This window comes from Oryctolagus cuniculus, chromosome 15 (genome assembly GCF_964237555.1).
Source record: "Oryctolagus cuniculus chromosome 15, mOryCun1.1, whole genome shotgun sequence".
NCBI lineage: Eukaryota > Metazoa > Chordata > Mammalia > Lagomorpha > Leporidae > Oryctolagus > Oryctolagus cuniculus.
This window is the reverse complement of record NC_091446.1, coordinates 85,564,331-85,588,507: the sequence shown is the minus strand read 5'-3', so window position 1 is coordinate 85,588,507 and position 24,177 is coordinate 85,564,331. Positions and strand designations below refer to the sequence as shown.

At 46.3% G+C, this 24,177-nt stretch overlaps 1 protein-coding gene across 6 annotated transcripts in view; it reads left to right on the top strand.

The window, feature by feature from the left end:
• BMS1 (BMS1 ribosome biogenesis factor) overlaps nucleotides 1–21,297 on the top strand; it is a 47,534-nt gene extending 26,237 nt beyond the window's left edge. For all 6 annotated transcript variants that reach the window (XM_008250050.4, XM_070058142.1, XM_008250051.4 and 3 more), the window contains exons 14-23: nucleotides 4,547–4,620; nucleotides 6,194–6,367; nucleotides 7,990–8,178; nucleotides 8,265–8,445; nucleotides 8,631–8,689; nucleotides 9,420–9,542; nucleotides 12,066–12,213; nucleotides 12,851–13,026; nucleotides 20,161–20,322; nucleotides 20,788–21,297. In XM_008250050.4, coding sequence (XP_008248272.2) covers nucleotides 4,547–4,620; nucleotides 6,194–6,367; nucleotides 7,990–8,178; nucleotides 8,265–8,445; nucleotides 8,631–8,689; nucleotides 9,420–9,542; nucleotides 12,066–12,213; nucleotides 12,851–13,026; nucleotides 20,161–20,322; nucleotides 20,788–21,012 — 1,511 coding nt within the window. In that variant the 3' untranslated portion in view covers nucleotides 21,013–21,297. The remainder of the gene's footprint in view (nucleotides 1–4,546; nucleotides 4,621–6,193; nucleotides 6,368–7,989; nucleotides 8,179–8,264; nucleotides 8,446–8,630; nucleotides 8,690–9,419; nucleotides 9,543–12,065; nucleotides 12,214–12,850; nucleotides 13,027–20,160; nucleotides 20,323–20,787) is intronic.
• Nucleotides 21,298–24,177: the final 2,880 nt, after the last annotated feature.

Here is a 24,177-nt window from a genome sequence, read left to right as displayed (position 1 = left end):
CTATGTTAATGCTGCCTGGGATTAGGGGAGGAAAGAGAAGATCTGTGGCCCCAGACACTGCAACACTAGATCGTACCCAGAGCTCACAGCTCATCAACTCCAGTGCAGGCTGGGGTGGGGCCAAGTCCCACTTTGCTGTGGGCTGCCTGGTGCTGCAGTGGACTTGTGACTTGACGCTACCGCAGCAAGCCACAACTGATGCTGTGTAGTAGACTGGGGCCATAGATCTCCACTTGGGACCGAGGCAAGTTCAGAGTCTCCATCTGTCAACACTGGCCTGGAGCGGGACCATTCATATCTGCCCAGTGATGGTCTTGGCCAGTTCCAAGATGCAGTCCTGTGCTTGCTTTGGTGTGTCTTACTCCCTAGGGGCTGGAGTCTTGCTCCTGGTTTTCAGTGGTTGGTGGAAGGGTAGTGAAGAAGATCCTTTGGCTGTAGAGGCTGACACTAAGCTGGGCTGCATCTGAGTCTTGCGGTTACAGGGTCCTTGGCGCATGCCAAGCCCACATGAGGCTAGGGGTGATACAGGCTGTAACACTCACTACCCTACCAGGTCTAGAGGCTCTGGCTGTGGATAGGGGCCGCTGGTCTCCTCTGGTGCTGGGTCTCACTGTGGTGGAACCAGCACTGAGCCTGAAGGCAAAGCCCTGAGCTCCCTTTCCTGACCTACTCCCCCCTGGTTAAAGTCTTCTCACTCTCACTTTCTGCCTTAGGTTGGGGAGAGGTGATACTGGCAGCCCCTCAGCCACCCTGGCTGACACTAAGCTGTGTCACACCTGAGTCTCACAGTCGCCTCCCTCTGCATGGTCTCAGGTTGTGTGTGCCTGGCCTGCACGAGGCTGATGTTGATACAGGCGAGAACAAGCCTGTCCTATCAGGCTTACCTGCTTGACACTGGAGCAGAGGTAGAGGCTGTGTCTGTTTTTCTTTCTTCCTTTTTTAAAGATTTATTACTTAAAAGGCAGAATGATGGAGAGCAAAAGCTCTTTGTCTAATGATTCATCCCACCAAGTGGCCTCAGTAGCCACGCCTAGGCCAAGCCAAAGCCAGAAGCCAGGAACTCCATCTTGATCTCCCATGTGGGTGGCAAGGGCCCAAGTCATTGGGCCGCCGTCTTCCACTGCCTTCCCAGTGCATTAGCAGGAGACTGGATCAGAAGCTGAGCAGCCAGGACTTGAACAAGGGCACGGATACGGGATGCAGGTATTGTAAGGGGCAGCTTCACCCAGTGTAACACAGTCAATGTGTTAGTGTGTTAGCCCTGACCTCTGTCAGACGCTGGATCCCACTGCAGCAGGCCTGGCACCAGGCTTCAAGGTGAAGTCTTTAATTCACTTTGCCAGCCTACTCCCCACTGACTGGAATCTTGCTTCACTGTCTGCCAGAGGTGGAGAGAGGGCTGGTGCATGCGGTCTGTTGATGACCTCGCTGAGGAGGGGCCAGAGGCCCTATCTGCAGACACTGGCCTAGGAGCAGAGGCCCCTGTGTGGTTCTGGGTTCCACTGTAGCAGGCCTGGTACTGGGTTTCAAGTCTGAGGTGTGGACTTACTTCCCTCCTCCTCCCCTGAGCGGGAGGCATCTCTCCCCACACCCACACGGAGCCACTTGGAGCTGGGGGAGAGATGCCACAGCAAATCTTCTTGCCTTCCTCACTGTGGCTTTTCATATTGTCATGCTAAAACCAAGCATGGTGCTCTCTCTCCTGGCTTCCTTAGTTCCTGTGTAGCTGACTTGGTTTGTGAATAGCTATTTAAATTGGTGTCCTTTTTATTGCCAAATGCAGTCTGTGGTATGCGTATACCAGTTTGTTCATCCATCAAAGGAAAATGGCACAGGTGTGGGTGGTGGGGTGCTGGGCGGGCAGTTAAGGCGTCACTTGGGACACCTTGTCCCATATCAGAGTCCCAGGCTTTCTGCTAAGGCACACCTGGGAGGCAGTAGAGGACAGATGAGGGTTAAGTAGGTTGGACCACTGCCACCTGTGTAGGAGACCCAGCTTGAGTTCCTCGCTTCAGCTCGGACTGTTCAGGGGCATTTGGGAAGGGAACAGCTGGTAGAAGATCTCTGTCTGTCTCTGTCTCTCTGCCTTTCAAATAAATAATATATAAGTAAAACAAGAGGATCTAGGTTGCTTGTAGTTTTTGACTGTTAGGTATCAATCTGCTATGAATGTTTCTATTCAGGTTTTTATATAGATACAGACTTCCCATTTTCTGGTTTAAAAATCCAAAAGTGCAAAAACTGGATCAAGAGATAATTGCATATTTAGTTTTGGAGGAGACTGCTAGAATAGTTAGAACATTTTATATTTCTACAAGCAGTATATGAGTGATCCATTTTATTTGCATCCTTGCCAGTATTTGGTGTTCTCACTCTTACTTATTTTAGCCATTCTGATCGCTATGTAGTGACATTTATTTGTGTTTTTAACATATTTCCTTGATGAGCATTATCAGCTTAGTTGCCATCTTTGCACGGATTTCTACTTGGGTTGTTTCTTACTGTTGAGTAGTGGCAGTTCTCTGTGCATTTTGCCCCGGAACAGAGTGTGTGTGATCACTGTTTGTTCAGTAGGCGGTGCTTACAATGCCCAGGCCCTCGGGTTGTCTCGCGGAGTATGGTTAAAGCAGGCGCTCTGCGCAGTGGCTCCCATGGAAAGGAAGCACCGTGAAGTGTCGCCTGATGACTGTTCCTCGTGTCCTTTTAGTTAAAGTCCCAACAGTGTTAGGTTTGTTCCTGTTTTACCCTCTTGCTTTTTGTGTTTATTACAAATAGGAGCTTCCCATCAATTACATCTCTATGCGTGTCTTTCTTACGTGAAAATGTTTTAATAGCCTTCTAAATGTTGCCTTCCCAGAGGAGCTGACTGTTTGCTTTTAACAGCAGAAACTGTAACGGAACCCGGAGCCTCAAAAAAACAAAGGGATGATGGATAGATGTGCTCTTCCTGTAGGCTCAGCACCATTTTGGGCTCTACTCCTGATCTAAATTCTCTGCCTTCTGTTATCTAAAATTTTACCTTGGTGTGTTACATGGTTGTGTTTTCTTGAACCAGTTATTGAGACTCTTCACATTTGCTGTTAACAAGCCATGGCTTTTCCTTTCTTTCTTTTCTTTTCTCTTCTTTTCTTTTTTAATTTTATTTATTTGAAAGGCAGAGTGGCATAACAAGAGGGAGAAAGAGAGAGAAAGGGATTTTCCATCTGCTGGTTCACTCCCCGAAAGGCCGCAACAGCCAGAGCTGGGCCAGGCTGAAGCCAGGAGCTGAAACTCCATCTGAGTCCCCGACATCAGTAGCAGGGGCCCAAGCATGCAGGCCACCTTTCACTGCTTTCCCAGGTACATTTACAGGGAGCTGGATGTAAATGGAGCAACCATGACTTGAACCAACAGTCTGATATGGGATGCTGGTGTCACAGGCAGCAGCTAAACTCCCTATGCCACAATGCCAGCTGCCTCGTTAAACTGTTGGCTTTGGGACTAACCTGGAGGACTATGCTTGCCACCTTTGTGTCTCTCATATAGACTGTTCAGTACCTATACTGGAAAAATCACTCCTGGCAAAGCGAGATTAGAAAGCGAGTGTGAGGGGCTGGCGTTGAGGCCCAGCAGTTTAAGGCTCTGCCTGTGATGCCAACATCCCATATGAGCTCCAGTTGCAGACCCGGCTGCTCCACTTCTGATCTAGCTCCCTGCTAATGTGCCTGGGAAAGCAGGGGAACATGGTCCCCAAGTTCTTAGGCTCCTGCCACCTACGTAGGAGACCCGAATTGGAGTTCCAGCTCCTGGTTTTGGCCTGGCCCAGCCCCAGCCACTACAGCCATTTGGGGATTGAGCCAGCAGATGAAATATGTCTCTCTGTCCTTCCCTCTCTCTGTAATTCTGCCTTTCAAATGAAGAAATAAATCTTTAAAAAGAAAAAACCAAAACAGTACAAAAAACCATAAAAGTATGGAAATGTGGCGTGTGGTCCATTTACTTTACCCAGATAGGTGATGAAATGCTAGTCCTTTTTTTTTTTTTTTTTTTTTTTTGGGTATAGGTTTCTTTCGTATGTAATGGGAGCAGGAAGAATGAGGCTTGGAGTGCAGAGTGTGAAAGGCCATCACAACACACACCAAACACCAGAGTTAAGGAAAAAGTTTATTATCCGATAGGGGGACACCTAGCAGGCTGGAGGGAGAAGGTGAGAGAGCAGTAAGGGAAAAGAGAGTGTGCGGGAAGCAGGTCCTGTTATAGCCTTGCAGGGGTGGGGAAGCAGGAACCACGAATCCCGTTAGGGTAGGGGTGTAGCTGAGGCTTGTGTTTGGCCCGTTTGTTCACCTGACTCCTAGTAAGCCAGGCTGCGTCCTGGAGAGGCCAGACTTAGTGTACAGGGTGGTGACTGGGCCAGAGCCCAAGTTAGCGCTGGGGGCTTGCGATGGCACCAGAGATGGGACAGCACCATTTTACTGACAGCACACGGTCTACTTGGGCTGGGAGGTGCTGATGTCACACGTGGGCCTTACTCATGGTGGTGCCGTTTGGCTGTTCTCTCTTTTCCCAGAGGAGCTCTATGGTGACTTTGAAGACCTGGAAACGGGGGATGTGCACAAAGGGAAATCAGGCCCAGATACTCAGGTATGCCTTTGCCGTGGCCGGCCGTCAGCTTGATCTGTGGTCAGTGTGTTCCGAGAGACCCGTGTTGAGAGAGCAAGTCTGACTGGTTGTCTGTGTAGGCTATTGAGCGGATGGTGACGTGCCTTCCTGGACGTGTGGGCATGTGGGAACAGAAAAAATTGTCTACTTGATCACATAAATGTATCCCATAAAAGTAACCATGAAATTGGCTTTAACCATTAACCCTAGCTTTAACATTAGCCCTAATCCTAACCCTTACTCTGCACCTAGCCCTAACCGAATCCTGGCTGTAATCGTAGCCCTACACCTAACCTTAACCCTAGTTCTGATCTTCCACCTAACAATAACTGTCCCCAACTCTAAACCTAGCCCTAACCCAAGTCCTCAACTTAGCCTTCACCCTAGCCCTAACCGTAACTCTAACCCTGTTCCCACCCAACCCGAAATCTGTCCTTAAACCGAACTAACCAAAGTCCTAATCCTAGTCATAGCTATAGTTTTAACAATATACCTACACATAAACCTAATGCTAACTCTAACCCCAGACCTAAATCTAACTCAAAACATACCTCTCACCCTATCTGTAAGCCTTTCTCTAAACATAGCTGTAAACCTAACACTAATGGTTGCCGTAATCTTAATCCTAACCCTAACCCTAGGTTTAATCCTTAGCCCTAACCCTAGCTCTATAAACTTCTTTTTAAAGGTTTATTTTATTTATTTGAAAGGCTGAGTTACAGAGAAAGAGAGAGAGGGAGAGACAGAAATCTTCCATCCACAGACAGAAATCTTCCATTCCAAATAGCTGCAGTGGCTAGAGCTGGGCCAGTCCAAAGCCAGGAGCTAGGAGCTTCTGGGTTTCCCATGCGAGTGCAGGAACCCAAGCACCTGGGCCATCATCCTCTGCTTTCCTAGGCACTTTAGCAGAGAGCTGGATCAGAAATAGAGTAGCTGGGACTTAAACTGGTGCCCACCTGGGATGCTGGCATTATATGCAGCAGCTTTACTGGCCATACCACAACTCCAACCCCCTAATCCTAGCTCTAAATCTAACCCTAAGCCTAACTCTTACCCTACCCCTACCCCTACCCCTAACCCTTATCCCTACCCCCACAAGCCCTAACATCTGCCCCAAACCTAACTCTAACCATTGCTCTAAACCTAACCCTTACCCTAAAGCTAAACTTGGCTCTAACCCTTGCCCTAACCCTAACCCTAACCAGATTCCTTATGGGCTTTCATTCCAGGAAGTTTTACCTCCTGGATTTTTCTCACCACTGTTCTTTTTGCCACCACCCTTTTCTTAAATTTAAATATCAGTTTAAAAGATTTTCTTTTCTCCCTGTTGTTTTTGCAAAACAGTGTCTGGGAGCACCTGAGTTGGGAATGTCTGCTTCTGCTTGTATTCACGCTTCAGTCCACAGGCAGACTGAGGAATGGCAGTGAATGGTAGCACCTGCAGACAGCTGTGTCCTGTAGCAATACTCCCCGGTCTTTACAACCCATTAGAGCTTTCTAGAAATCTACCTCAGAGTTTAAACTTCTACAACATCTTCTCTCCTGAACGTTTAAGATTGAAGATGTAGCAGAAGAAAAGGAAGAACTTGACCCCAGTGCAGAGGAAACTGCCAAAAAAAAGCATTTGGATAAGAAGAGAAAATTGAAGGAGCTGTTTGATGCAGAGTACGATGAAGGAGAAAGCACGTATTTCGATGATCTCAAAGGAGAAATGCAGAAACAAGCACAGGTAAGGCGACAGCTGTGTGAGCCGCGTCTCGGGGCCGTGACTGCTGTCTGGGTCGTGGTGCTCTCACCTGCTCCTGGGACTCCAGGTCCAGGTGCATGGAGTGAGTTTTCTCCTTCAGTCAGCAGGTCACCAGAGCAATGGCTAGTGCCCTTTTCCCTTTCTATGTGAAAGGCAGAGAGAGAGAGAGAGAGGTCTTCCATCCACTGGTTCACTCCCCAATTGGCCGCAACAGCTGGAGCTGTGCCAATCTGAAGCCAGAAGCCAGGAGCTTCTTCTGGGTCTCCCACGCAGGTGCAGGGGCCCCAAGCACTGGGCCATCCTCTGCTGCTTTCCCAGGCCATAGCAGAGAGCTGGATCAGAAGTGGAGCAGCTGGAACTTGAACCCGCACTCATTTGGGATGCCAGCACTGCAGGTGGCAGCTTTACCTGCTAGGCCACAGCGCCGGCCCCAGGTACCTCTTTTGTACCAAGCCTTAGGTTCCAAGGAAGCAGAAACGAGGGTGTCACCGTGTAGTGATTTGAGGCAGGTGTTCATTTAAACCTCACACTTGCTTCACATTTTGACTGCTCCCAGATTCGAGCGGGTGGGTGATTTGTGGCCCAGTGGGTTATGCTCTCCAAGAGAGGCTTCCCAGAAGCTCATGGTGGTCCGGGTTTAGAGGAGTATCTCAGGTAAGGTCAGCAGTGGAGATAAAGGGAGCCTGTTGAACTCCACGAGGGGAGCTGGTGGTAGGTGGTGTGGCCTCCTGGGTGAGGGAGCTCTGCAGGCGGTTTGAGGCACTGATCTCACCCTGAGGGACACACAAGGATGTGCACACAGGTGACGGTGAGAGTCTGATTGCACTTTCCTAGTGGGGCACCCAGAATCCCTGTAGGCCAGAGCGTTCACATGAAAGAGCTGGTGAAGTGTGGTTGGCAGGCGGCAACTCAAGCAAGGCCTTCCTCTAGTCAGAAGAGTGTTCCCTGCTGCGAGAGAGGATGAGGGAGGCCAGGCTGGGTGGTTGAGGGAGAGGGGAGACCATGAACTGGGGAGTAAAAGCAAGGGGAAGTTGGGGGCATCTGCCAGCCAGCATTCAGGAGTTTCCCCAGAGTTGATTACCCTCTTGGAACAACAGGAGAAAATAGCTGAGACATATTTTCAACAAATGGTAGAGCTGTAAAATGTTATTTTGTTTTGTTTTTAATATTTGTTTATTTGAAAGGCAGAGTTAGAGAGAGGAGAGACAGAGATCTTCCATCCACTGGTTCACTCCCCAAATGGCCACAATGGCTGGGGCTGGGCCAGGCTGAAGCCAGGAACCGGGAGCTTCATCTGGGTCTCCCACACAGGTGCAGGGGCCCAAGCACTTGGGCCATCTTCTACTGCTTTCCCAGGTGCATTAGCAGGGAGCTGGATGAGAAGTAGAGCAGCCAGGATGTGAACTGGCACCCCATGGGATATCGGCACTGGAGACGGTGGTTTAACCCTCTGTGCCACAGCACCAGCCCCAAAATGTATCTTTTAATTGGGATAAAATGTAAACAGTTCTGTCCATAGTTCATTTAGAAACTGCTTTTGCTAATGTTATGTTTATTAAAGGTTTATTATGGGGTGTAATTATTGTTCCCCCTCTTATATGCAGCTTAACCGGGCAGAATTTGAAGACCAAGACGATGAAGCCAGAGTCCAGTATGAAGGTTTTCGACCTGGGATGTATGTTCGAATTGAGCTTGAAAACGTTCCCTGTGAATTTGTGCTCAACTTTGACCCTCATTACCCAGTTATTCTGGGCGGTTTGGGCAACAGTGAGGGCAACGTTGGATACGTGCAGGTAGGTGCCCTTAGCCGCATGCCCAGCCACGGAGGCCCTCGCCACGTGCGCTTCAGCAGATATTTTGTTGAACTCCCTCCCCGCAGATGCGTCTCAAGAAACATCGTTGGTATAAGAAGATCCTCAAGTCCCGAGATCCCATCATTTTTTCTGTGGGGTGGAGGAGATTTCAGACCATCCCACTTTATTATATCGAAGACCACAACGGAAGACAGAGGCTTCTGAAGTACACCCCACAGCACATGCACTGTGGAGCGACCTTCTGGGGTAAATGGGACTTGGCTAATTGCGACATTTTAGGTGTTATCATTGTACTGGTAGTTTTGCACTTTTCCTTTTTGAGATCCCAATTCATAAGATTTTTTCTTTTTGTGGGGGAAAGGGTTGGAGTATATCTGTAATGTGGAATCCAGAACTTGCCGTTCACTCTATTTTTCTCTGTTTTGCTCAAGGTCCTATCACTCCACAGGGAACTGGCTTCTTGGCAGTACAGTCTGTCAGCGGCGTGATGGTGAGTATCTGCGTGTTTTCCTTTCAGCCGATGTCTGAGAAATGGATTTTGAATATGAATTATTAGCTACATGAAACCAAGTTGAGAATGACTCATCTTTAATGTGTCATATCTAGTAGATCTCTGTTGGCTTTTGATCTTCCTGCATCCTTGTAAGTAGGGTGTGAGAGTGCAGAAGAGGAAGGTAGAAGAATTATGATGGCACTGATAATGCCGTTTTACGTTTTTGTCTTACGTATCTAAAGTATTTAAGTCGTGTTCACCATGTGCTAAGCACTGTACTGGATACTGAGGCCGCATCGCATACAAACTAGACATGACCCTGCCCCCTTGTAATGCTTGCTTAGCAAAGGATGTTCACAGTCCCTGTTTGACCAGTCAGAACAAGTTTTGTCAGCCCCATTTAACTGGAGAGAAGATGGACTAATGAGCAGGTGGAACCCACCCTGGGGGTCCAAAATTTGATTTTTTAAATGTTAAAAGTCTAATTTTCATTTTTTCTTTCATTACAAATAGATTGTTATTGTAAGATTTTGTTATTATGGAATGATTCTCGGGAAAGTAGTTCATTTTGGCTTACCAGTATTGTAGTTTTAGATGGCTTTTGTTAAAATACTATTTTGCATGTTCACATAGTCTTTCTTAGATGACTGTAAGTGAAATTGTATCAGAGAAATTGTAGTTTTTCTCTTGCTTATTTCTATATTCAAATTTTGGGATTTCCTTCTAGCCTGATTTCCGAATTGCTGCAACAGGTGTTGTCCTTGACCTGGATAAATCCATAAAGATTGTGAAGAAATTAAAGCTAACTGGATTTCCATATAAAATTTTCAAAAATACTTCATTTATTAAGGTCTGTATATCTTTGAATTCATGTATTTAGAAATGTATACATTTTTAAAGGAGGAAGGAAATACGGGTTAAGTAATACTTATCCAAATGCTTAGCGGGTCTGCATTGTGGCACAGAGGTTAAGCTGCCTCTTGGGACGCCTGCATTCCATAGCAGAGTGCCTGGATTCAAGTCCTGGCTGTACTTCCTGTCCAGCTTCCTGTTAATGGGCACCCTGGAAGCAGCGGGTAAAGGCTCAAGTACTTACATCCCTGCCATCCATGCAGGAGATCCAGATTGAGTTCTAGCTCCGAGCTTTGGCTTGACCCAGTCCTGGCTGTTGGGGAGCAAATCAGTGTGGAAGGTTGATTCATTGTCTGTCTGTCTATCTCTCTCTCTCTCTCATTCACTCTTCCTTTCAAATAAATAAAAATAGATAATTTTTTTTTAAAAAAGTACAAAGAAAACTGCTTGGGACCAGAAGTGTGTCAGGCTTCAGATTTTTGAAGACTTTAGGAGATTTGGATTTGGATATACATAGTGGGATATCTTGGGGTGGGCTCCAGGTCTAAACACTTATTCATATACTCCTTTTCCTCATAACCTGAAGCTAATTTTATACAATATTTTAGTGCGTACACATTTTGACTGTGATCAGTCACATGAAGTGAAGTGTAGAATTTTCTACTCTGGGGTCATCTTGACACTCAGGAAGTTTTGGATTCTGGAACTTTTCAGATTGGAAATGCTAAACCTGTACTTCTAAATTCAGGTCTCATGTTTTTAGGAAAGTCTTTGAAATATTTTATAAACTTAACCTTCTGTCTTTTTCAGCTTACATCTGTATATTGGTCTCTGTGTTACTTAAATATGCTCAAAAATCTCAAAGCAAAGTAAAAGAGGAATTTTCAGTAATTGAGGCAATCATTTATTACCTCCATGTGAGACTGTCATAGGACTAATTGAAAATGTGTAATTTGGCCGGCGCCGCGGCTCACTAGGCTAATCCTCCGCCTAGCGGCGCCGGCACACCGGGTTCTAGTCCCGGTCGGGGCGCCGGATTCTGTCCCGGTTGCCCCTCTTCCAGGCCAGCCCTCTGCTGTGGCCAGGGAGTGCAGTGGAGGATGGCCCAGGTGCTTGGGCCCTGCACCCCATGGGAGACCAGGAAAAGCACCTGGCTCCTGGCTCCTGCCATCGGATCAGCGCGGTGCGCCGGCCGCAGCGCGCCGACCGCGGCGGCCATTGGAGGGTGAACCAACGGCAAAGGAAGACCTTTCTCTCTGTCTCTCTCTCTCTCACTGTCCACTCTGCCTGTCCAAAAAAAAAAAAAAAAAGAAAATGTGTAATTTCAGCCAGTACTGAGTTTAGTTTCATACCTTTTTGATTTATGTAAAGAAAAGAAGGAAATCGTAAATTTTTCACAGTTCGGTATAAAATAGATGAAGTGATTTGCAAAACACCTTGGCAAGGGTCCAGAGAAATGAATAGGCTGTTTCTGCAGTATTTTCAGCAGTATAAAGTTTCAGCAGTTAGAATGTTTCCATTAAAAGCAGATTTGGGGTGGGCATTTGGCTTAGTAACAAGCGAAGGATGCCCACATCCCATATTGAAGGACCTGGGTCCCATTCCCACCCCTGGCTGTAGATTCCAGCCTCCTGCTCGTGTGAACTCTGGCAGGCAGCAAGTAATAGTTCAGGTAGGGGACCTGGATGAGTTCCTGGTGTCTGGCTTCAGCCCGAGTCTGGGGCCATTACAGGCATGGGAGGAGTGAACCAGCAAATGGGAACTTTCTCATCTCCCTGCCTCAGACTTTTTTTTTATGAAGAATTAAATGGATCGTAAAATGTTCTTGTAATAATACCACCAACATTTCTCCAGATCTTTTTCTTTTTTCAACTTTTATTTTATTTGAAAGGCAGAAACACAGAGATCTTTCATCCACTGGTTCACTCCTCAAGTGATCTCAACAAGAGTTGGGACAGGCTGAAGCCTGGCTTCTGGAACTCAATCTCCCATCTGGATCGTACCCAATCTCCGATCTTGGGTCGTACCCAAGTACTAGAACCATTGTTTGCTGCTTCACAGAGTGCACATTAGCAAGAAACAGGATCAGAAGTGGAGGAGCTGGGAGTGGAACCAGGCACTCTGACAGGGGTGTGCGCAGCAGATGCCCACCCCCTCTTTTTGTTTTCTAAGTGAGAGCACCGAAGCAACAGGATTTGAGCGGCATTCTTGTCTGCAAGAGGCCAGCAGCGGCTGCTGAGGCCAGTTCAGTCCACAGAATGATACTGATGAATGCGTCTTTGCTCTTGTCTTCTACTGCGATACCCGGAATGACATGCTAATGAGCCCACAGGAGAATCTTGATTAATGTTCCCGAGGGGAAGATAAAAGAGTTGCATTCTTTTTGGCACAGTAGTTCCACTGTTAGAAGGAAAAATATTTTAACTTTATCACCCTCAATGAGTTGTTTTTTAACCAAGGGTATATTTATGAGCTAACAGTTTGAGGAAGTGACTTTGTATGTCTGTATTTGTGCCTATAGGGAATGTTTAATTCAGCTTTGGAAGTGGCCAAATTTGAAGGTGCTGTGATTCGAACTGTCAGTGGAATCAGGGGACAGATCAAGAAGGCGCTCCGGGCTCCCGAGGGCGCTTTCCGGGCCAGCTTCGAGGATAAGTTGCTGATGAGCGGTAAGTATCCTTGGCAGGCTGTGTGATGGTGGGGCGCTGCCACTGCTGGTTTCTGGTTGATTAGAGGTTGGAGTTGGGTCTTTGGCAGCCCAGTCTCAGCTCCAGTTCTCCCTGCTCCCAGCCTTTACGCAGTGCTGATTCACGTTGTGTCGGCCGGCCTTCGGCTCACAGGCAGGACAAGTTTTTCGTGCACAGAGGAGTTCAGGGGCTGGCATGATGCAGCTGGTTAAACTGCCCTTGCTTTGCTGGCATCCCGTACTGGGGCGCTGGTTTGAGTCCCTGCTGCTCTGCTTCCAATCCAGCTTCCTGCTGGGGAAGGCAGTGGATGTACTGCAACCCCATGGGAGATCCGGATGGCGTTCCTGCCTCCCAGTAGCAGCCTGACCTAGTCCTGGCTCTGTTGTGGGCATTTGAGGAGTGAACCAGTGGACCAAAGATTGGTCTCCCTCTCTTATTCTGTCTGCCTTTCAAATAAGTAAATCATTAAAGAAAACAAGAGTAGTCTAATTGGTAAAGTCCCTCTCAAATACTTTGCAACCAGGTAGAGAAATTTGGAGTAAATGTTTTTGTGGGTTTTTGGCAAGATGAATGTGAATCTTCTTTTGAAAATGTTACAGTAAGTCTCCTCTCTTTCCAGATATCGTCTTCATGCGAACTTGGTATCCTGTCTCCATTCCAGCCTTCTACAACCCCGTAACATCTTTGTTAAAACCACTGGGCGAGAAAGATACGTGGTCAGGAATGCGGACCACAGGTCAGCTGAGGCTTGCGCAGGGCATCAAGCTGAAGCCAAACAAGGACTCCCTGTATAAGGTACTGGGTGTGTGTGCAGTTGTTGGTGACGACAGCGTGCCCTCCAGATCAGGGGTCACATGGATGGGGATGTCTCGTAAGAATTTTCCCCTATGCCGTCTCATGTGAAATTTAGCAGCTGTCTGTTCATGGCCTATCTTAGAAAAGAGCATGAAAATGGTAATGGTGGTTCTCTCTGGTTTGTAAAAGAGATGTTTAAAATTTTATGTCGTACTTTGACATTTACAATGTGATGTTATGGGATACAGATGGATAGTAAAATGGTTGCTGTAGTGAAGCAAATTAGCATATCTGCCATATCACATAGTAACTTTTTTTTGACAAGAATAGCTAAAACCTACTTAATAAGAATTCCAAATGCAGATGCATTTGAATTAAGTCTGGTCCTCTCTTGTGCATCTCTCGACTTTGCTGCATCTCCCTGCTACTTTGCCCCCTTTAACCCACACCTTCCTATTTCTTCTTGGCTGTTTTTCCATCGTTGGAGCAACGTCTGTTCTGATCCTTTGCACATTTTTTAAATTGGGTTATTTTTCTGTTATAAGAGTTCTTTTTTGGCTGTTAACTCTTCCCAGATACATGGTTTGCAGATGTTTTTCCGAGTCTGTAGGTTGCCTGTTTGATTTTGTTAATCGTTTTTGCTCTACAAAGGATGTGGAAGTTGATGTAGCCCCCACTGTTTTCACTTCTGTTATTCCGGGCTTTGGGTACCTTAGCCAAAAAATCATTGCCAAGGCCAATGTTGAGCTTTTTTCTTATGTTCTTTTCTAGGAGTTTTAAGAATTCCAGTCTTAAAGTTAGGTCTTTAGCCACTTGCGTGGATTTTTGTGTATGGTGTAAGATAAGAGTTCAGCTTCATTCTTTGGCATGTGAAAATTCAGTTTTACCAGCATCATTTATTTATTTAAAGATTTGTGTATTTATTTGAAGGTCAGAGTTAAAGAAATCTTTTTTTTTTTTTTTTTTTTTTTTTTTTTTTTTTTTTGACAGGCAGAGTGGACAGTGAGAGAGAGAGACAGAGAGAGAAAGGTCTTCCTTTGCCGCTGGTTCACCCTCCAATGGCCGCCGCTGCAGCCGGCGCACCGCGCTGATCCTGGCAGGAGCCAGGAGCCAGGTGCTTTTTTCCTGGTCTCCCATGGGGTGCAGGGCCCAAGCACCTGGGCCATCCTCCACTGCACTCCCTGGCCATAGCAGAGAGCTGGCCTGGAAGAGGGGCAACCGGGACAGAATCCGGCGCCCCAACCGGGACTAGAACCCGGTTTGCCGGCGCCGCAAGGTGGAGGATTAGCCTATTGAGCCACGGCGCCGGCTCAAAGAAATCTTTCATCCGCTGGTTCACTCCCCAAATGGCCTCAACAGCCAGAGCTATGCCAGGCCCAAGCCAGGAGCCAGGGGCTTCTTCCAGGTCTCTCAATGTGTTGCAGGGACCCAGGTACTTGGGCCATCCTCCACTGTTTTCCCAGGCCATAGCAGAGAGCTGGATCAGAAGTGGAGATGGTGGGTCATGAACCGGTGCTCATATGGATGCCAGCATCCCAGACAACAGCTTTACCTCCCTGTGCCACAGTGCCAGCCCCCCCCCCCCCACGCCCTTTCTGGCCCAGCATCGTTTTGATTATCATAGCTCCGCAGTATAATTTTAAAATGGAAAGTATGATGCCTCCAACTTTGTTTATTAAATTAATTTATTTTTGAAAGAATTAGAGAGATGGAGACAAAGGGAAAGGATCTTCTATCCACTGATTCACTCACTCCTTTAAATGGCTACAAGAGCCTGGCCTGAGCAACGCTGAAGTCAGGAGCCGAAACACCATCCAAGAGTGGCAGGGCCCAAATAACTTGGGCCGCCTTTCACTGGCTTCCCAGGCACATTAGCAGGGAGCTGGATTGGAAGCAGAGTGGCCAGGACTCAAACTGGCTTTCATTTGGGACACCAGCATCACAGATGGCTGCTTTACCCTTTGCACCACAGTGCCTGACCCCAGCTTTGCTTGTGTGTGTGTGTGTGTGTGTGTGTGTGTTACTGATTACATTTTTAATGTTTGTAAGGCACTTAGATTTTCTGTTTCTGTCTTGGTCATATTTGGTTGGCCATTTTTTTAAAGATTTATTTATTTATTTGAAATAGTTACACACAGAGAGAAGGAGAGGCAGAGAGAGCGAGAGCTCTTCCATCTGCTGGTTCACTCCCCAGCTGGCCGCAACGGCCGGAGCTGTGCCGATCCGAAGCCAGGAGCCTCCCCGGGTGTCTCCCACGTGGGTGCAGGGACCCAAGGACCTGGGCCATCTTGTACTGCTTTCCCAGGCCATAGCAGAGAGCTGGATAGGAAGTGGAGCAGCCAGGTCTCAAACCAGCACCCATATGGGATGCCGGCACTGCAGGCGGCAGCTTTACCCACTAACCACAGCCCCGGCCCGGACCCCCAACTTTTAAAAAATTTCTCAGTATTGCTCTGGCTCTTTGGGGTGTTGTATGGTTCCATTTCAATTTTAAGATTGTTTTTCTGTTGCTGTGAAATGTGCCAGTGTAATTTTGACAGGATTGTGTTAAATCTGTATATTGCTTGAATATTAATTTAATATTTCAGTATTCTTCCAATTCATTAGCATGGGATACCTTTCCATTTATTTGTGTTGTCTTCCATTCTTTCATCTTTCATCATTGTCTTTTAGTCTCCAGCACACAAATCTTCCACTTCCATGGTTAAATTTATCCCTAAGATTCTATTTGTTTATTTTTGATGCTTTCCTAAATGAGGTGTTTTTTTTTTTTGTCTTTTAAATATTTATTCATTTTACTTATTTGAAAGACATATAGAAAGAGAAAAACACACTTATATCTACTTCTGGTTCACTCCCTAACAGCCAGGGCTGGGCCAGGCTGAAGCCAGGACCCTAAAACTCAATCCAGCTCTCCCACATGGAGGGCAGGGATCCAAGTCCTTGAGCCATCACCTGCTGCCACCCAGGGTGTGCATTAGCAAGAAGCCGGATTGGAAGCAAAGCTGGGATTTGCACCCAGGGACTCCCAATATGAGATGCAGGTGTTTTAAGCAGTAGCTAAACCACTGTGCCAAACTTCTGCCCTAGAATCTGTTTCCTTGATTTCTTTTTCAGCTGGATCTTAATCACATATAGAAATATTGCTGATTTATTTGTATGTTAATTTTGTAACCTGTAACTTTCTGAAATCGTTTATTAGTTCCAACCAGTCTTTTTTATTCAGTCTTTAGGATTTTCTGCATATACGCTCATGCCATCTACAAATGGAGATAATTTTACTTCTTCCTTTCCAGGATGCGTGCCCTTTTATTTTTTTCTTATCTGATTGCTCTTGCTAGTACCTTATTTATGTTGAATAGAAGTGGTAAGAGCAAGCATCTCTGGGGCTGGCGCTGTGGCACAGCAGGTTAGATCCCTGGCCTGTGGTGCCGGCATACTGTATGGGTGCTGGTTCAAGTCTTGGCTGCTCCACTGCCCATCCAGCTCTCTGCTTATGGCCAGGGAAAGCAGTAGAAGATGGCCCAAATGCTTGGGCCCCTGCACCCATGTGGGAGACCCAGAGGAAGTCCTGGCTCCTGGCTTCAGATCAGCTCAGCTCAGCTCTAGCCATTGCAGCCATTTGGGGAGTGAACCCCAGATGAAAGACCTCTCTCTGTCTGTCTTTACCTCACTCTGTAACTCTTTCAAATAAATAAAATAAATCTTAAAAAAAAAAAAAAAAAAGAAAGAAAATTCTTTTAAAAAAAAGCTAGCATCCCTATCTTGTACTGTCTTTTAGTGGAAAGCCTTCAGTTGTTTCCTGTTGACTATGATGTTAGCTGTGGGTTTTTCTCAGTGGTCTTTATTGTACTGAAGAACTTTCCTTCAATACCAAAACCATGGAAAGAGTCTTTACCAAGAAAGGATGCTGGGGGCACGTGTAGTGGCGTAGTTGATAAGCTGACACCTGTGATGCCAGCATTCCATATGGGTGCCGGTTTGTGTCCAGCTGCTCCACCTCTGACCCAGCTCCCCGCTGCTTTCCCAATGGCATTAGCAGAGAGCTGGATCAGAAGTGGAGCAGCCGGGACTCAAACTGGCACCATGTGGGGTGCTGGTGTTGCAGGTCGTAGCTTTACCCACTATACCACAGCGCCAGACCCCCTACTTCAATCTTAATATTTTTTTCTGTAATGAAATTTGTCCATTTTCTCAAGAGTATTCAATTTGTTGGTATATAGTTGTTTATAACTGTCTCATAATCCTTTTTAATGTGTCTCTGTAATGTCTCTACTTTTATTTCTGATTTTATGTATTTGAGTTTTAGTCTAGATTGGGATTTCTAACTCTTGATTTTATTGATTTTTTTTCCTGTGGTTTTTCTTTTTCTATGTTTGATTTATTTCTATTCTGATCATATTTTATTTTATTTATTTTATCATTTATTTTAAATATTTATTTATTTGGAAGCCAGAGTTAGAGAGAGAGGGAGATACAGAGAAAGAGAGAAAAAAAAATCTTCCATCTGCTGGTTCACTCCTCAAATGGCCACACAGCCTGGGCTGGAACATGCCAAAGCCAGGAACCTGCAGCTCTGTCCAAGTCTCCCATGTGGGCTCAGGGGCCCAAGCGTTTGGGCCGCCTTCTGCTACTTTCCCAGGTGCGTTAGCAGGGAGCTGAATCAGAAGTGGAGCAGCCGGGACTCAAATCTGCACTGATAGAGGATGCTGGCACCAGAGGCCATAGCTTTACCCACTGCACCACAATGCCAACTTCCAGTTCTGATCTTTATTTTCTTTGCTAACCTTGGGTTTAGTTTGTTCATCAAGATTTATTTGTTATTTATGTGAAAGAATTATAGAGAGAAAGAGGAGAGACAGAGAGAGAGAGATCTTCCATCTGCTGGTTCACTCCCCAAGAGGCTGCCAATGGCCAGAGCTGTGCCAGGCCAAAGCCAGGAGCCCAGAGCTTCTTCCAGGTCTCCGAAGCAGTTGCAGGCGCCCAAGCCCTTGGGCCATCTTCCACTGCTTTCCCAGGCCATTAGCAGGGAGCTGGATTGGAAGTGGAGCAGCCGGGTCTCAAACCAGCACTCATATAGGATGGGATGCCAGCATCACAGGCAGAGGCTTAACCTGCTGTGCCACAATGCCAGCCCCTCGAGATACTTTTAAATTTACGTTTTGATCTTGTTCTTGACCCATTTGTTGTTCAGGAGTATGTTGTTTAATTTCCACTTATTTGCAAATTTTCCAGGATTCCTACAATTGCTAATGTCGTACAATTGAGATCAGAAAAAATACTAGCTATGATTTCAGTCTTCTTGAATTTGTTTAGACTTGTTTTGTGGTTGAATATGGTAGATGCTGGGTAATGTTCCATGCACATCTATATTCTGCTGTTAGATGAATATTTCTGATTTTATTTCTTAGGTCCACTTGATCTAGAGTGCAATCCAAGTCAAGTATTTTCTTGTAGTTTTCTCTCTGGACTGTTCTATTCATTATTGAAAGTGGGATATTAAAGTTATATAGCCATTCCTTACTTCATGCCCATTAATATTTGCTTCATTTATTTAGATGCCTATGTGTTGGATCCACCTTTACAATTATGCCCTCTTGATTCATTGACCCGTTTATCATTGAATAATGACCTTTATTGTCTCTTGTAACCCTGTTTGACTTGAAGTCTGTTCTGGTTACTAATTGCATGGAACTATCTTCTTCTCTTTTAGCCAGTGTTTGTCCTTAAAGCTAAAATGGGGTCTATTATAGGCAGCAAATAGTTGAATCCTATTTTTGTATCCATTTAACCACTATGTCTTTGAATAGGAGAGTCTAGTCTATTTTATAGTCAGTGTTATTGTTGATAGGTGAGTATTTAATCCTGCTGTTTTGCTAATTTTTTCTACTTTTGTACCTCCTTTGTCCCTTTCTTCTGTGGACGCCTGTAGTTGAAGCCACACCAACCAGGATGAGGCGCAGGGTAGGGTGGTGTGTGCTCAGCGGCAGTGTGGCTGCCCTGAGTTTCTCATTGTTCACATCCCTGCCAACAGTTGGCCTCCTAAGTTTGTTTATTTATTTCTTTAATTTCAGGTTTGCAGTGCCTATCTAGATTCCTATTTTATACAGATTTTGGTCTCTGAAAACTTTCATTATTTTCCTCATAATCTAGCAATGCATTTGAAAAGATTTCATTTAGGATATTCAGCTATTTTGTATTAAGAGAGTAGTTCAGGATATCAGTCTGCCATTCTACTAGAAATTGATGTTTCCCAGGCATTACTTTTTCTAAAAATAGTTAATAAAGTTTTGGATCATCTTACATGATTTTCATTAAAATAAACTACAGGATATGGAGATGGGGAGGTCTCTGAATTCTTTAGTTCTACAGTAATTTGAGTTCCTAAACAAAGTCTGCTAATTTATTGGTGTAGATGATGTTTTAATAATAAAGTTTAAAATATAACAGAAATATTCCTTAGATAGTCAATATTGACTTTTGGTGAAGACCAAGGGCAATTCTTTCAACTTATTAGCAGTATTTCTGAGGCAGTTAAGAATTTTGATCATCTGGAGCATGAAACTTAAGATTACCTTGAAGATTTAGTATGGAGAGTCTGGGCTTGCCCTGTTGTTGAAATCTCACTTGGCCAGTGTTCCACCAGAAACAGTGACGTTGAGCTTCTTATTGGAATCAGGGTGGGGATGCTTTGACTGCCAATTGGAGGAAGAGACATGTCCTTAAATCCAGACAGGGTGATAGTCACGGTGAAGAGCTAAACTGTTCCCGTTAGGCTGGGGCAAGCGGCTTCGGTGCCCCACAGATAAGGCCTGCATCGTCCATTGAAAGGAACCCTGGGTCTGCTGAGCGTGGAGACTGTCATTCACACTGGGCAGATGGGCTCAGTGGCTCTCCTAGGAGAGCTGTAAGTGTCCTCTGTCTGGTCCTCTGTTTTCCTGGAGTCGTGGATGTCCATTGAGACCCCTGTATTTGGTGGGTGATTGCATCCAAATTTGACAGTTAGCAGACTCTGGTGTTGCTGATCTTGCGGGAGAGTCCAGCTATTGAGATTCAGTGTCAAAGTTTTGAATATGCGCAGGTCATAATTTAAATAGCTCAGTCTGTTTTGTTTTGTTTTTTTTTTCTTTTCAGCCAATCCTGAGGCAAAGGAAGCATTTCAACTCGCTGCACATTCCCAAGGCCTTGCAGAAGGCCCTGCCATTTAAGAATAAGCCCAAGACTCAGGCGAAGGCAGGCAAGGTGCCAAAGGACCGAGTGAGACCAGCCGTCATCCGGGAGCCTCACGAGAGGAAGGTACGGGCGGCAGCTTGCTGCGCCTTGCATGTAGAAGTGAAAGAGGCACACTTGGCAAGCCTGCTGCATGCCCAGGCTTCACCAGGGAAGCGTGAGGGCCACCCTTGCTCGAGGCACCAGAGCTGGAAGTTAGGAGCGGGGCCAGAGTCCACTTCCCTTCTTTGGTCTCTGCCTTGTGCGTGTGGGTGGGGAGTCGCACACATTCAGCAGGTGACTCACTCGCAGCTGCTTGCGCACAGTGTCTGTGGACGCTTTGGTGGTTGGGGTTTAATGTGCTCGCACCTGTACCTCCATGCAAACTGCATTCCTGGTTCAGGATGGCTCGCAGTAGGGTCCTATACACCTGGGGCACGGCGGGAGTCTAGTTTTGACACATCTGTGGAGGCGTGAGGCCCGGCAGGTCAGATGGAGGCATGCCGTGCCTGTGGGGGCTTCCTGCTGCTCACCGGGGTTTGTCCTTGTCAGATCCGGGCGCTGCTGGACGCCCTGAGCACGGTGCACAGTCAGAAGATGAGGAAGGCCAAGGAGCAGCGGCACCTGCACAACAAAGAGCACCTGCGAGCGAAGCAGAAGGAGGAAGAGGAGAAGCTGAAGCGGCAGAAGGACCTCAGGAAGAAGCTCTTCCGCATGCAGGGTCAGAAGGAGAAGAGAAACCAGAAGTCCAGCCTCAAGGGCGCCGGGAGCAATTGAAGAGGCCTCAGAGCGCAGACAGACGGGGTCCAGCATGTCGTGTGGCAAACAGCAGGCGCTGAGCGTGAGGCCCAGAGAGCCCGCCGTCGGCAGAGCGCCCAGACTGCGCCTTCCGACAGCCGTGAGGGCTGTGCTGGTGGCACCCACGCCCCGTCTCTGCTTCCAGTGATACAGGGATGCAAGGTGATGTCACCTGTGTTCCGTGGACTCTACTTTCCTCCAGCCACCCTGGTTTCATTAATTATTTTGTGCTACTAAAATATCATTAAAATATTTTTCTGTTCATTTTGGCTTGGAAGTTTTTATTAGGGATGAATGCCTAGCAGTTGATTGTAAAGAATGATTTATTCTACCACCCTCATGATAAATTGTCCAATTAGGGAAAAAATTGTTAACTGGAAGACTCCTCTATAATGCAGAAGTTTAGAGAAGGCTATGAGGTGATTTATTTTTTCTGTTGTATTCTCTGATCACTGACCGTAGTAGACAGAGAGAGAGAGAGGTCTTCCATCCACTGGTTCACTCCCCAATTGGCCACAATGGCTGGAGCTACGCCAATCCAAAACCAGGAGCCAGGAGCTTCTTCCGGGTCTCCCACATAGGTGCGGGGGCCCCAGGACTTGGGTCATCTTGTACTGCTTTCCTGGGCCATAGCAGGGAGCTGGATTGGAAGAGGAGCAACTGGGATTCAAACCAGTGCCCATATAGGATGCTGGCACTGCAGGCCGCAGCTTTACCCGCTATGCCACAGCGCTGGCCCCCATGTTGCCTTTTGAAACATCATATGTAAATATAATTGATAGGTTATAAAATAAACTCTACAGAGCCGGATCAGAAGTGAAGCAGCGGGACCCTGAACCATGAGCAGGCACCCGTGTGGGATGCTGGTGTCGCAGGCAGTGGCCCTGCCCACTATGCTACAACACCAGCCCCTCCTTGTCTTTTCTAAAGACTACGTATAAAATCGTACCTGCTGTTATTGAAAAACCTTGTCACATTTGGAAAACAAGAAGAATGAAAAGTTTGCATAGCAAGATTACTCATAACTAAAGTTAGGCAACTTGTACTGTCTTTCCAGGAAGGGTGTTTCCAGGTTAGGGGCCCAGCCGGCCAGGTTGCTGAAATATCTGCATACATAGTTTGTCCCACTGTGAAGTCTGCATGTGTTTTAGGGGAAGGTAGGCTATCAGAATAGGGACTAGGCAGTTTGTAAGTTACTTTCCTATCCTAATGCCTTATTCATCTAGTACTGTCAGGAAGTGTTTTACAAATGTACATTCCACCAGAATGTAGTAGGAGAGGTGCCGAGTGTAGAGCCCTCAGGTGCACAATAACTGAAAAAAGTCTGCTTGGAAAGAGGAAGGAACGGTTCTCAGGTAGCTGAAGTGCCCTATGACTATGCAAGATCGGCATTGATCCTCAGACACATTAACAGTCTTTCTAGAAACTTCTCAATTGCATACACTTTATAAATTGTGTGTTACTCTGTTGTAAAGAAATACATTCAACAAAAATGGAATTGAGCCAACTACTCATTTGTATACCTTCCTATGTCTGCACTGTGCATGTACACCCATAGGTTTAGGTATTTTTTAAAGTAATCTTGGCCTATAGTGTAGCCGGCATTTTATGCCACTCAAAATATTCCTATGAGACAGTGAGTGGCTCTGTCTCGTGTTGGTGAACATACAAGATTTTTTTGAACACATGAAGTTGCTTCATTTAACACTTTGCTGTCCTTGTCCTGCCATTTGCTGACATGCCTGCCACCGTAGGAAAGACTGAGTGAAGAAGACAGCCATGTGGTCCTGTGTAGTCCCCAGAGGCTCCAGGGCTTACCTCGTGGGTGAGCAAAGAGCATTTGTTGACTGCCCTTGGCACTTGCTCTTCTTACCAGACTCAGATTTTGCAAAACCATAATTCAGAATCTGCCTTAAATGTATTATAACTTACTTGGCTCTCCTTATCTTCACATAGTTTCACTGTTTTGAAGTCTTGTACATTTTTTAAATCCTTAAATTAAGGAAACACCTGAGTACTTAGACACTTAAATTCCACACGTAGTAGGAGAGTGTCAGCATATCATATTTTGGGTGAGTGTTTGATGGTTGAAAATTCAGTAAGCTTTGATTGGGTAGGCATTTGGAAGAATACTTTAAATCGTGCCTATGTGGAGTTAGGGCATTCTGCATTAAGGTTGCCCTTTGTATGTAGAGAATGAAGGGGATCTCACATACATTGAACCAGGTGGTAGACAGTCACTTTTTTTTGAGGTCCTGTTTCTGTTTCAGGCTGTGTGTTGTGAAAAATGAGGCATAATGTGGGACTTGGCGTTTGAACTGTTCTTCACTGTGCAGCCCAGTGGTGTTAACTGTACATTCATAGTGTTGCGTCACCGCCTCTAGGATTTCCTCTTCATCCCAATGAGAACTCTGTTCATTAAACTCTACCTCCTGTCCCCTCCTCCCACCAGCCCCTCACAGCCATCATTCTCTTCTCTGTCTCTGAATTTGACAGCTATTTGTACAGTATATGCTGTGGAGTACTTGTCTTTTGGTATCTGTTTTGTTTCATTTGTATAATGTCTTCAAAGATTCATTCACATTGTAGCATGTATCAGAAGTCCCTTCCTTTTTTATGTTTTTTTTTTTTTTTAAGATTTGTTTATTTATTTGAAAGAGTTACATAGAGAAAGAGAGGCAGAGAGAGAGAGAAGAGAGGTTTTCCTGGTTCACTCCCCAATTGGCCACATCAGCCAGAGCTGAGCCGATCCAGAGCCAGGAGCTTCTTCTGGGTCTCCCACGTGGGTGCAGGGGCCCAAGGACTTGGGCCATCTTCTACAGCTTTCCCAGGCCACAGCAGAGAGCTGGATCGGAAGTGGAGCAGCCGGGACTTGAACCAGCGCCCATATAGGATGCTGGTACTGCAGGCGGCGGCTTTACCCGCTGCACCACAGCGCCGGCCCCATCCCTTCCTTGTTAAGGCAAGTCCACTGTCTGTATCCAAAGGGTCTTCAGAGCTTCCCTAGAAAATGCATCTTGTGAAAGCGCTGTGCGTGGATTTCAACACGTTTGCATACCCAGATAAATGTTTGGTTTGTTTTCCGTGAACTTGGGGAAGGACCCGCACCTGGGGGCTGTGGTGAGTAATGCTGCTGTGAATATT